Here is a 13996-nt window from a genome sequence, read left to right on the forward strand (position 1 = left end):
TGATAAAAATGCAGTAATTAAGCTTAATGTGGTCTGAGGTCATAAAAATTGCAGCACATAAAATGGCAGAAGCCCCACTAACTGATGCAAGGAGCTCCAATCCCAAACAATCAACTCAATTAACAAACAGCTATTCTATTCAACTGACAGTTTAAAGGGTTATCAATAAACGCTCATCTCTTAAATAATGAAAGTGCAGCACTGCATGATTAATTCCATCCTCCTTAGCCATCTGTCCCTACAGGATACAGTGAATTAAACTATCATATACACAAGGGAGCAAAAATAAGAGTTTTACAGGTTTGCAAATGCACTTGCATGTTCATTATCTTAATGGCAGATACACTGAGATATTCTGAGGGGGAAATCGCCAATAAAGAATTGTGCCATTTATTTACACACACTGACTGCATTGTTTTAGCAATGGATTCATTAAAGGAGTTATGCAAATTGGGTAATATCTCAAACACACCCCACAAATGGCCTAATTTGCAGGTTGCTAGTGAGTACTAGGTTGGGCAAATTGGGCAACTTCAGAATTGGGCTTTCATTTCCATTATTTGGAATTTGAGTTGAATTGGCCACAACCACAAGAAGTTCAGCTGGAAAGAAAGGAATTGCAGTTCAGCACAGATAACACATTTCAGGAATGCAACAGTTCTTAAACCCTGACCCACAATGAATATGATGAAAAATATAACCTAAAAGCAAATTTATATATCATCCTCCTGGTTTTTAAGGCCTATAGACTTTTAGAAAGTTTTAAAAACTTTTTTTTTCTCCAACATTCAAAGCTGCTTTCTTTGAAATTCGTTTACTTCCTTGCATTCAAATTCAAATTGAAATTCTGCAGCCGGTTTTGCTACCTCAAATTCAGTAATCAAATTGGAATTTTAATTCAGTCAATTCAGTTTAAACTGTCAATCTATTATGACCCTTATTTGCATAGAAAGGAGGAATGTTAATACAATAACAATTACTTAAATGAATAGTTCACCCAAGAATGAAAACTCTTATCATTTACTAATCATAATTTCATTCCAAAACCATAAGACTTTTGTTCATCTTAGGATCTTGATGCAAGATAATAAATGAGTTTTGTTCTTGCGTGTCAAGCAAGCACAGATGAGCTTCCGTTAAGCATATTTGATTTGCTCTGTGCGTTAATCAATCTTTATATGTGAATAAAAGCCTAATTATATCCGTTCATCATATAAAGTAAACATGTCTCTTTAAAAGACTTAGATTAATCCATTCCATTCATATGGATTACTTTTACTATTTTTGCATCCGAAATCGCATACTGTCTAGTAGAAGGTAACACAAAATTCTGTCATGAAAACTCTAGATGGCACAGGCCGATAGGTTCTAAACTCAATCTGACATGACATTATTCATGTGGTGCAATCTGGTATAATGACATTATTATTATGTAAAGCGGCTTGCTGCTCAAACATTCAAATACTCGGCTAGTGGTTGCTGTAGCAGTTGCAGCACGCTACAGAAACCCTCCACCTTCCCCAGCTCCACCTGTATAGATCTGCTACGGGTGATTTCATGTATGCTTTATATGGGGTTGTCTCATACATGTTATATGTGCAGCAGCAGTATTTCTTACATGCTCACAGCATCATGTCTGTAGATGTACTGGCATTAGCAAGTCTTGGTACTTGCTCTGCCACAGCAGCAGCGCAACGGTTTTATTCTGCCAAGACCAAACACACTGAAATTGCCTTGTATATTACCAAGCTAAACTCTCAGATGATTGTCATGGCAGAACTACATTTGCCCCTGAGGCCACTAAAAAGTATGTTCTATTATATGAATGTGGGTAGTATGAATAAAATTTAGATGTACACATCCAACATTTTTTCACTGTCATGTGACCTATCAGCTGTGTCGCTTTCACAACTCCCATGGCATCATAGATAGTAAACTCCACTGTCTATTGAAAGAGCACTTCTGAATCTCGCTGGAAGTAGGTCATCTGAGTACTTTTCACCTGCTATTTTATGAATACTATGAATTCGGTCATACTACTTGGCTCGCATACTATTTTTTCGCCTAGTATGGAAATACACATATTGGGTTGCAGGGTATGCATGCCTTTATGAACTTTTTGAAAAATTTGTTCACATGAGAATATGAAAAATATCTATATTTGCATTTCGAATACAAACAAAAGTCTTATGAGGTTGGGTAATTAATGACAGAATTTTAATTGTTGAGTGAACTATTACTTTAAATACACATGGTACTATTTAACTGCAGATATTGCATGCTTGAACTAGATTGTGTGTGGTTTGTAAATAAGATGTAAAATGGTGCAACTGTTAAATAAATTTGCCCTTTTTTGTCTTATAAAAAACAAGCAAAACATAGACCAATATCCAATCACAGAAACGTTGTAAAACCTATATTATTAGTCAAGGCGTGCAAGCAAAGTACGCAAATGTGCAATGAAAAGAAAGTCGCAAAATTTTTTTTTATGTAGTGATTGTTAATTTTATTTGCATTCAGTAAAAAATATAGAGAATATAAGGGGAAAATCTTCGGAGAGGAGAGGAGGACCCTTCTAAAAGGTTCAAAGGTACGTTGAAAGGAAATGCAGTACTGTGAAAGTTACTGAAACATGCTTAAAACTGGAGAATAAATAAACCATTGAGATCAACCATGCGCAGTGTCTACTGTAACATTTGTTTTTGTTTTTTTTAGGGATTTTCTAATTTGGATATAATTGTACACCGGTAACAGCATATCCAAAGCAGCACAAGATGAAAGGACGTCAGTGTAGAGCGTCCGTAAACCCTCTGCTTCTCAAAATGTTTTGACTTAACATAAAAGAGTGAGATCGTCGTACCCAGTGATCACTCTGGGGAAATGTTTTTCAGCTCCAGAGCTTTTGATGTCATTTTCATGGTTGGCAGGACACAGCATCAGCTTTTTTTCCTGATTGCATATTCACCACGGAAGATAATTTGTGCAGTCAGAGCGCAGTGGTTGCTCAAGGGTAACAGTCTCCGTTAAAAATTGGGAATGGATGAAATTTCATGACCTGTCTGAGGGGATTTAATTCTAGAAATGTGACAGGAGTGAGTTATAATGGCTGTTTAGGGATGAATGCGGTGATTCTGATGTGAGTGAAGGCTAATGCTGTACATGAGAGGATGGAGCCGGGCCCGAGTGTTTACCTTCTGCTCATCAGTGTGGATGATGACATCACCAGCATCATGCAAGCCACATGACACAGTCACATCATACGCACGCACATGATTGGTTGAAAGGAAATTGGTTGCATGAAAGATACAAAAAATACAGACACAAATGTAACTATTTAAAAAAAAAAAAGATTCAAGGGTTAGAACAAACTGCAGAGAAACACAAAACCAAGCAACTCAAAATGGCTTTAATTACAAAGATCACAACATTAAGCACAGAAGCAGAGACACACAGAGCAGGATTTCCTCTGAGAGATTGAGAATATGGTTTGATTTAAACACAACTGAAATATTATATATATACACACACACACATACTGTATACACACACACACACACATACATTATATATATATATATATATATATATATATATATATATATATATATATATATATATATATATATAATATATATATATATTATACACACACACACACACACACACACACACACACACACACTTTTTTTATAGTGGTGCTTGTACAAAACCTGGTTTGGTACAGATTGGTTCTTAGCGCATTTGCTACGCAGTTGCAAAATTGTTCTAAGTGTAGTTTGTTGCTAGGAGGTTACACAGGTACTAGGGTGTTCTTGGTGGTTGCTACTGCATTGTTATTTGGTTGTGCTCTAAGTGGTTGTTGGAGATTTTCTTTCTAAGCAATTGCTAGGGTGTTCTTGGTGGTTGCTTATCATGTTACTATGCAGATGAAAAATTGTTCTGAATGGTTCTAAGTTCTGAATGGTTCCTATGCTGTTTCTAAGGTGTTCTTGTGGTTACTATGGAGTTGCTAAGTGGCTACTTAAGTGTTACGGGTGGTTATTTTGGTGTTGCTTTGGTGGATACGTGGTTACTAGTGTTCTCGGTGGTTGCTACTGCATTGCTATTTGGTTGTTGAAGTGTTCTGAGTGGTTGTTGGAGACTTTCTAAGAAGTTGCTAGGATGTTCTTGGTGGTTTCTAAAGTGTTCTGTTTTGATTGCTAGGGCACTGTTTGGTTGCTATGGTTGTCAGCATGTTGCTATGCTGTTTATAAGGTGTTATTGGTGGTTGGTATTGTACATGGTTGTTGCAGTTTTCCAAGTGGTTATGTTACGCCAATCTGTTCAAAGTGTTTCTTAAAGGGGTCATCGGATGCCCAAGTTGATATGATTCTTGAAGGTCTTAATGAAAAGTCTGTAACATAGTTTGGTTAAAATTTCTCAATGGTAGTGGATAAGTCAAAAACAGCTCGGACATAAATGGTAGTGGATAAGTCAAAACAGCTCTTTTCAGGGCAAGCCGTTTTGTAGCATTTTCCTTTAAATGCAAATTAACTTTGCTGACCCCGCTGCTTTCTGAGGAACTGTTTACTTTAGCCACATTCATCGTGAAACTTGCTAATTAGCACATTATTAGGAAAGGCAATTTGCAAAGATCCATTAAAAAAACCTTATACTCACTTCTGTTGTTGAAGCTGGATCATGAATAATTTGCGCGAACATAGACGCTTTTATGTAGATCGGGGGCGCATTCCCTTCAGAAACAAATATGATCCACTGCATCTTCAGCGGCTCAGATGTCAGGAGCTAATGACGACTGCTATGTTCATTATTACATCCAACAACAGAACACATCAATCGCTTAGGAGACATTCTTGTCTACATCTGCTCCAGCATGAAACAATGTCGGACTGATGACAGCTCACTGGGCAGGTCTAAGGTAAGACGCCAGTCCAGTCTGTGCTGAAACGCCACTGCCAATCAAACTATCGTGGGAGGGGCCTGTCTGTGTGATGTCACAAAAACAGGTAAAAAAAAAAAAAAACACTGGGTGGATTTTTATCATTATAGGGTGGTTGTGCACACACACTGCCAACACACATTTCAGTCCAAACAGCTTGTAAAGGTGCATAAAGCATCCGATGACCCCTTTAAAGTGTTGCTATGTGGTTACGAAGGTGATCTCAGTGGTTGCTAAAGTCAGTCCCTCCAGGATTTCACGATTTTGCGATCGCTGAATGTATCGAAAAATCAAGCAAACTCCGCAATTTTCACAAAAGATCGCAAATTTTCGTAATTGGCACAATTTTTCCGCAGAATTTGGGCTTAGAAGCGTCTTGTGACATCATCGCAATGCGCATTCAGTCAAAGGAAGGTTGTTACTCAGTTCCAAAAATGGAATTAACAGCCTTGCGTTCTCATCATGACCGATTTACAAGAGCTACATTGGATAAACGAACCAAAAGCGGAAATAAATCCACGCTACTCGTGTGGGCTTCGCAGCACAGACGTTTATCTCCTTCAAGCTGGAGCCGCAGGCTGATCTCGATTGATATACACAGCGCTGGGAGATACAGTGAAGAAAGTAGTTGAATTCCCCACAGAATCAATAACATCTCTGTGAAATCTTGTGAGAAGCATTCAAATTCAGCGCAGAATTCTGTTAAAGCTGATATCAGAACAAACGCCACTGATGTGGAAACCAGGAAAAACATTGTTCAATAAACACAAATCACCACCCTTCACCATGGATTTAACAGTAATACTACAGGAACAACTTGTGGCAGAAATGGTCTAATGTTTTCGAGTGATTTTAAATGCTTCACACAACTAAACGTCTCAGAAGCAGTTTTACATGCATTCTAATAAATGTCTATTTGACATCTGACTGGAAACATCTTAGAGACGTACTGCAGATGAACAAGCAGTCTTAAAAATACATCTTGCAAATGTAAATGCAGACATTAGATGTCTCCGAGATATACATGTGCGATTAGGGTGAGTGCTTTACTGTCAGGTGCTGGTGCCACCTTCTGTAGAACTTAATGGCACTGGTGCTGGTGTCCTCAAATGTTAGTCTGGAGACCTACAGTGGTTCTCGAAGTCAGAAAAGTCATAACAGTGTTAGAAGAATGTTGTCTGTGGTATATTTATATATATCACTGCAAAACAATAAGAAATTCCGCAAATATCACTGCAAATTTTGAGAAATGCCGCAGCAAAGTCAGTCATTTCAGGCCGCAAAAATCTGAAAAAAAGTTCTGCAAAATCCTTGAGGGACTGTAAAGTGTTGCAAAGTGTTCTTGGTGGTTGCTACTGCATCGCTATTTGGTTGTTGAAGTGTTCTGAGTGGTTGTTGAAGCCTTTCTTTCTAAGCGGTTACTAGGGGGGTTTTGGTGGTTGCTCAGTGTGTTTGTTGTCAGCATGTTGATATGCAGTTGCAAAATTTCGCTGAATGGTTCTTAGCATGTTGCTATACTGTTTCTAAGGTGGTTGCTACTAAGTTGCTATGCAGTTGCTAAAGTGTTGTGGGTGGTTATGTGATTGTTAACATGTTCTTGCTGGATACTAGGGTGTTGCTATGTAGATGCTAATGTTTTGAGTGGTGTATAATGCATTTCTAAACAGCTGCTAGTGTGTTCTGGTGGTTGCTATCTGGTTGCTAAAGTTAACGGAGTGGTTGTGACCAAGCTGCTATGTGGCTGCTAAGCTGCTCTGAGTGGTTCTTAACATAATGCTGCACGGTTCTTAAGGCCCCGATATACTTCAAGCAAAATTGAAGAACAAACTGACGTGACGTCATTTCGAACAAAATTCGGGCAAAATGAAGTTTGTTTGTGGCTCCGCCTATTTTCACACAAAATCTTCTCTGGGTTCATTTCATTTGTCGAGTCCTTTGAAGTGAGATGTCCGCGGGTAAAAAACATGAACACAGTGGAGAGCCACTTTATAGTTGCAAATAAAGCAAAATTAAATTAAGAGACACTATTTTCCATGTTTATTACTGCTGCTTGCTTTTAAGCAATATATTGAATAAAGTGCAGTGTTAATACATGTGTTGTGACTTCACGGGAAGCATACCCAATGTTGCTATGAACAAATCATTTTTATAAAAAAAAAGTTTGTTGTGTTTATTTTGTTACTGAGAGGAAAGCGTGCAGCACATATTTACATATTCATTTAAACGGCGCTTTCATCAGAGTGGGCAGCTTAGGGAACAGTATAACGTTGCTCACGTATTTCAAACTTCGTTTTACCCCTAAATGAAGAATGAAAAATAAAGTTTTTTTTTTTAGTATATCGGGGCCTTTAGGGTGTTCTTGGTGGTTGCTAAGGTGTTGCCAAGAGGTTGTTCTAGATGGTTGCACATCTGATGTAAAGGGCCCACCACCAGGTCTATATGACATTATATGGCTTGGGTCCCTTTCTTAAGTTTACGGGATTTTTCCAGTTTTATCATCTGCCAGGCAAAAAAAAAAAAAAAAAAACTCTTATTGCTTATTAAACTAACAACATTGCTTTTGCAACACAATCTGAGGTGATATTTAGGTGCTCAGCAGAAACAGTATGGAATAAATTATGTATTCAAGTTTAATACTAAGTTAAAGGTTTGTTCAAATCCTGTAAGCTAGTAGTAATGGCTGCTTATGCAAACACTACTGTTAAGTTCTCAAATCATATTTCTCAATGAAAAACAGAGGAAAGACTGAAGAATATAATACCTGAGGATCATGCATTAGTTTTTGCACAAAGCATGTGATACTGTAAGCACATCACACTGGATCTCAATCCCTAAAGAAATATTTAAAGTTGCTAAACTTTAAATACTTTGTGTGTACTAATAATTGGATTAACTGTGTTTTGCCTAAAGTTAAGACATGTGAAGGCTTTTCTGCAGCCACAAAACCAGAGCATCATGTAATATTAACTCTTTATATTACCAACAGAAGGATCTTTTTAGTTTTGTTTTTTAATATTATATAATCAGAACTATGAAGATCACCATACAGCTGCATAACAAACCTGTGTCCTCAGTGTGAAAATGAAAAATCCCATCTAGGGAGCACATGAAGAAAAGAAAACGTTCACTTTTATTTCGTTTGATAACTAATGGAGGAAAAAGCTAGCATATGAACTTAAAGACCCCGTAAGAACACATGATGAGCCCAGTTATCTTTAACGTGTTAATGTGTATCCTAATGGAATTAATGTATATCCTTTTATTTTGTCACAACCATGATGGTTTGATACTTGCTACTGCTAATCAGAGGCAGGTAATATTAGAGGAGAAGATATAATTATTCTATAGAGCACAAAAATTATATTTTAATGTAGTCAGCTTTTGCGAGTACAATAACATATGGCTGACCTCATAACAGACACGGACTTAAAGCCATAAAACTCTCATTTTGATTTCATGGGGTCTTTAAATCCTATAACCACTAGACAAGATATTAACAAACAATAAAATACAAAGAAATATGAATGATATCAAAAGATAACAATGATCACAGGGGGACATGAAACACTTACTTGTGTAAGAATACCCTAAAGGATCCGGTAGAAAATGAAAAAAGAAATAGAGAGAAAAAAAAACATACAAATGGGGAAACAAAATAGGGGGGAAAATCGCATAAAATGACAGGATGAAAAAAAGAAAAGTCTCAAAATGTCAAAGGGTAAAAGCTGGGTAACAAGATCAAATAGCAATACTCTCTCATCACTCATACTTTACCTGAGTTAGAGTCATTAATCTCTGGACTACTTCCTGGAGATTTCAGCACTAAATGGGTTTTGTTTCATGTACTGACAGGAAATAAATCCCAGTGCATAATGTGTTGAGTGTATGATGTGATAATGGCATCTCTGGAAGTCCAAAACATCCCGCTGATCACACAAACATCCACCAGGGGGAGTAAGAGGGTAGATGTGTGTGGTGTTTAGACATAATGAGAATGAAATCAACACAAATCACAGGAATATTAATGTGGTCGATTGATTTTTATTGATGTTTTGTGGAATATTTGCAGAATTTTATGTCCTGTGTGAGAGCAAGATGTTCTGTTACCAGTCAGAGTTCTTGTAGATGAATTCAAATATAAAGAATAAAAAGATTGAAATTATTTATGTAAGGTGTGACCAGTGTAAGTGAATGTGCTTAGCAGCGATAAACCTGCCAAGCATTTATTATTTATACACAGTAATCTGAAAATGTATCAAGACCAATGTTCTCATTGCACTGAATAACTAATATTACATTAATATGTAATCCTTTGTGATCTATTTTCTATGCAATGAAAGTCACAATTCACAATTTTAATTGTGAATGTGTTGTAATATTCTTGTCAGAAGAAAGAATAGAAAATATGCTGTGTGGCAGTTTTTAATCTTACATTTATAGTAAGTCCACAGGCTTCGACCTATGAATAATACATAACTTGCACAAAATATTAAAAATAAAAGTGCAAACGCTGGATAGCCACGTGGGAACTGTTTATACATTGTCAAAAAGTGGCAAATACATCAAACCACCCTGGTGTTGCCTAGAAAAGCTGGTCCACTTCAAAACTCTTAAGAGTCGTCACACAGATGAGCTAACAGTTACTCTGAAGGAGTGACGAGTTCAGTTCAGCTGAGAACAGAGTAAAGGTGAGCCAGTCAACCATATCAAGAGCTCTACATAATACTGGCCTGCATGAGAGGGAGGCACAAAAGAAGACACTGCTCAGAAAGAACCAAGCAAAAGCCTGTCTGGAGTGCATGATAGTGACAGAGGTGCAGTCAGATTTTTTTCTTGGTAAGATGAGACTAAAATGGAAAGGTCTAGATGAAAAATAAATAAATAAATATTTTTTAAAAAAGGACAAGGTTATAAGCAGGAGTGCACATAAGATTTTTCAGCCTGGTTCTCATATAAGCTGGAGATTTAGTTTGGTCCTCGCATGGTAAATGGTGTGACCCATCAAATATAACTATAAAAAATAAATGAATAATAGTGATAATATTATTGCACTTCATTTCATTTCATTTTTTTTATTACTTTTTTTTATAAAATAAGAAATATAAATAATAAAGTGTGATAAAACTATATTTTATAGTAAACATAAAATGCTAATATTTTATTATTTTATTATTATTTATTATTATTGTATTATTATTTTAATTTGAACCTTAATTTTTTTTTTTTTTTTTTTTGAATTATTTTAATGATTTCATTTTCAAACTTAAAATCAGCTAGCTTTTATTTTGGCGGGTTGCCAGCAAGTAAGTATATGCGCTTCCGGGTTTAGCTCTGCCGACTGTTTTGCATGTGCTTTGAAAACGTTGGTGGGTAGCCTAAATTTATGGTTCCAGTTTGAATAGAAATCTTTTACAGTACAGTTTGCCGATCTAAAATGGTAATTGTGCATTAACAGCTGTCAGCCATGTTGGTACGCAAACGTGCGATCTGAACTAATTTACACAGCACATTTCCAATTTTAGTCGTGCATGCTGACCTGCGGACCACTTATGTGCACGTCTTGTTATAAGAATATATTAATTAAAAATAAAGTAATATCTATCTATCTATCTATCTATCTATCTATCTATCTATCTATCTATCTATCTATCTATCTAAGTTTTTATTATTGAAATTTTCGTTATTTTTAGTTTTCAGTTTAAAGTAGTATTTTTCTTTGTTTTTATGTGTTTTACATTTTTATCAGTTTTTTATGTCTATATACTTTTTATTCTTTTTTTTTTTTTTTTTTTTTTTTTTACTTATGTATGTAAATTTTTTTTTTTGTTTTAGTTTTATTTATTTTAGTACTTATTTATTTTAGACTTATTTGAAAGACATATTATTTGAAATTTAGCTAACGTTTATTTTATTTCTAACAACTTTTTTTTTTTTAATGGATTTAGTTCTAATTAAAAATAATAACCCTGATACGGTATTAGTTATTCTTTAATTGATAAAAATACACACTTAACATTTAATATGTCATGCTGTGATGCCGGGTTTGTAATTCAGTAAAATGAGAGAATCGGTCAAGTGGCTGAAAATATGTTAATATTCAAACTACTTAAGTCATTATGGCCTACTCTTTAGCACCATGAGCACAAACTGTATCTTTTAGCATCAGCGTCAGCCAAAGACTTCACACTAGCTGGTGATGAGGTGTGTGGGCCGTCACACCACGCTGCGCTGCTGTTGAAAGAGCCAGGTGCTCCTGAGAGAGAGAAACATGATACTCACGGACATGCTCTGTTTTGAAGACCACTGACTGGCTGCCGTCGCCTTCGCCCTTGCCGTTAATGGCATACATCTTGACTTCGTAATCGGTTTCGGGTTTAAGGCCGGTGACTGTGACTGAACTCAGTCCTGCTGCGAAGCAACGAGAAGCAGTTTTAATCAAAAACCCATTTATTAATTCATAAACAACAGCATGCATGTTAAATGGGCGACATAAAACCTTGGCACTGAACATGAGGAAATACATTTGACATTTAAAGCTTCCCAGTGTAGATTGATTCATTCAACATCATAGCTAAAACATTTCTTAAAGGGATATTTCACCAATAATAAAAAGTATGTAATCATTTATTCACCCTCATGACATGTTGTTCATTCTTCTGCAGAAAAGATGGTATCTTGAAAAATGTTGGTAACCTAATAGTTTTGGTTACCATTGACATCCATTGTAATAAACAAAAATATCTTCTACTGTATGTTACATAGAATAAGTCACAAAGGTTTGGAATGACATGAGGGTGAGTAAATGATGACAGAATTTAAATTTTTGGCTGAACTATCCCTTTGACTTATATTACAGGGTCAATTTTATTACTTGCTGGACTATTTATAAGTCATAAGCAGAATACATTTCTAGTAAACTGGATGTAAAACCATTCTTAAATCAATTGTTTATTTTCTGCTTGTGTTTCGTTACATGCAAACCTAATTCATTACAATGGAAATACGTTCACAAAATAATTGCATAATAAATACTGTACACTTTTGTTTCAAATTGATTTATTATTTTCTTTCGATCTAGTTATTATGTTAAGGTTCTGGCACTCAAAGACAGACAAAGTTAGTTTTTTCATGATCATTTTACCTAAAGTAAAATTTGCTTTTGCCATCAAAAGTGCATAATCTGCAAAAAAAAATAAAAATAAAAATAAATATATATATTATATTTAAACTGTAATAATATTTGAAAATATTACTATTATTATTATTATTATTATTACTACAATTATATTATAGATTTCAATTGCATTTTTGATCAAATAAATGCGAACTTGATGAGCATAAACGGCTTGTTTCAAAAAAAGAAAGTATTTCAAAAGAACAAGAAAAATTCTGTGCTTCTATGATACAGTTTAAGTTCATTATTAAAGTCTACAAACCATGCAGTAGTGTGTTTATAATCCATATAATATGGATGGTGTTCTCCATTTTATGTGACAGACTCACCGTCTTTCACCTCATAGACTCGCTGCACCCATTTCCCTCGGCCCACGGCTCTCCACTCGGCTCGGTACTTGAGCACAGGAACTCCTCCAGTGGACTCGGGCTCCTCGAAAAGCACCTGAGCCGTGCTGGAGTACGGCTGCACTTGAGTGATGGACGGCGCCGAGGGCACATCTGCACCACAGAGGAGACACTTTATAATACACAGTGGGAAAACTGCACTTTAACAGCTTATGCCCAATTATACGCCCTGATTGTACGGCTCTGTGCTTCAGCACCACTTTTACAAGAGGAAAATTTGAGCTATTGTATTGCACTTTATTGAACAAAGTCTACAAGGTAATTAAAAAATGCAGTACCTCTAAAGCAAAAAGCACCCAAACAATCAATGTCAACGCGATTTTCTACTGCCATAAATGACTATATTGTGTTTGTTTTGAGATCAATACAGAGAAACAGACCAGCTGGGATCACAATGAACTCTTTGGATTCGGTCCCGATCTCATTGGAGGCAGTACAGTTGTAGTTGCCAAAGTCGCTCTGAGACTCTGGATTGACCTGGGACAGATAAAGCGAATGCATTAACATCTAGTCTCTATCTCAGCATTTATCTTTCAAACATGCATTTTGTCATTCCATTAGATGTGTATTTACTCCTGACAGCGTTCTCCCTGTGCTAAAATATTGATAAGACGCATAGGCTGCAGTAATGGCCTACATCAACACTATCCCTTTCTGGGTGAAGCTCACAAAAACAGGTCCAGGTCACATTTCACCCCAGAATCAAAATAAATAATAAAAAAAGTGGGTAAAATATTTATAATACAGAAAATGAAGCTCATTTTCAAAACCATATGGAGTGAGCAAATCGTTCTTGTATACATTGACTCAAATTTAATTCACATGAAATGTGTGACTGCTTTCCCACCTACTATAAACTAACTTCATTTGGGTTTACGCTGTAAGGGAAAGAAACATTGCATTGGTTTGACCTAACGAATGAACACATCCAGTCTAAACTAGTGGTATTTTAGTGTTATTTATATACTATTAACGTTTTCATTAATATTTTTAATTAGCTTTTATTTGTGTATTTTTTTATTCAATTTTTAATAAAAATTTGGTGATTTTGAATAAAAGTTTTAGCTGAATCATTTTATTTATTTTTTAAATATTACTATTAAAGTTTTAGTAATTTTTTTGTTTAATTTTTAGTCGTTTTGTTATATGCGTTTGACATTTTATCTTTTTTTAAGTTAAAGTCATTTCTGATGTTTGTTTAGTAAAATTTTTCATGTAATATTTATATTTTATTTCAGCTTTATAATATAATATAATATAATATAATATAATATAATATAATATAATATAATATAATTAGTGGTGGGCATAGATTAATTTTTTTAATCTAGACTAATCTCACTGTAATCTTGGAATTAATCTAGATTAAAATGGCTCATTTGAATTCTGCCGAAGGCATTCAAATTATGTTCAATAAGATGTACTTGTTAGTACTGATAGAGCTGTGCTGCACTCAAACATAGTAGTTTGACGACG

The 13996-nt window shown here is 35.4% G+C and overlaps 1 protein-coding gene across 1 annotated transcript in view; it reads right to left on the minus strand.

The window, feature by feature from the left end:
* The window catches only part of LOC109069688 (neural cell adhesion molecule 1-like), a 96419-nt gene that overhangs the window by 12750 nt on the left and 69673 nt on the right, over positions 1-13996 (minus strand). The window contains exons 13-18 of the mRNA XM_042771690.1: positions 12901-12997; positions 12443-12613; positions 11219-11347; positions 8512-8526; positions 8002-8034; positions 6009-6011 (exon numbers count right to left, since the gene is read on the minus strand). Coding sequence (XP_042627624.1) covers positions 6009-6011; positions 8002-8034; positions 8512-8526; positions 11219-11347; positions 12443-12613; positions 12901-12997 — 448 coding nt within the window. The remainder of the gene's footprint in view (positions 1-6008; positions 6012-8001; positions 8035-8511; positions 8527-11218; positions 11348-12442; positions 12614-12900; positions 12998-13996) is intronic.

This window comes from Cyprinus carpio, chromosome A15, assembly GCF_018340385.1.
Source record: "Cyprinus carpio isolate SPL01 chromosome A15, ASM1834038v1, whole genome shotgun sequence".
Classification (NCBI taxonomy): Eukaryota; Metazoa; Chordata; class Actinopteri; order Cypriniformes; family Cyprinidae; genus Cyprinus; species Cyprinus carpio.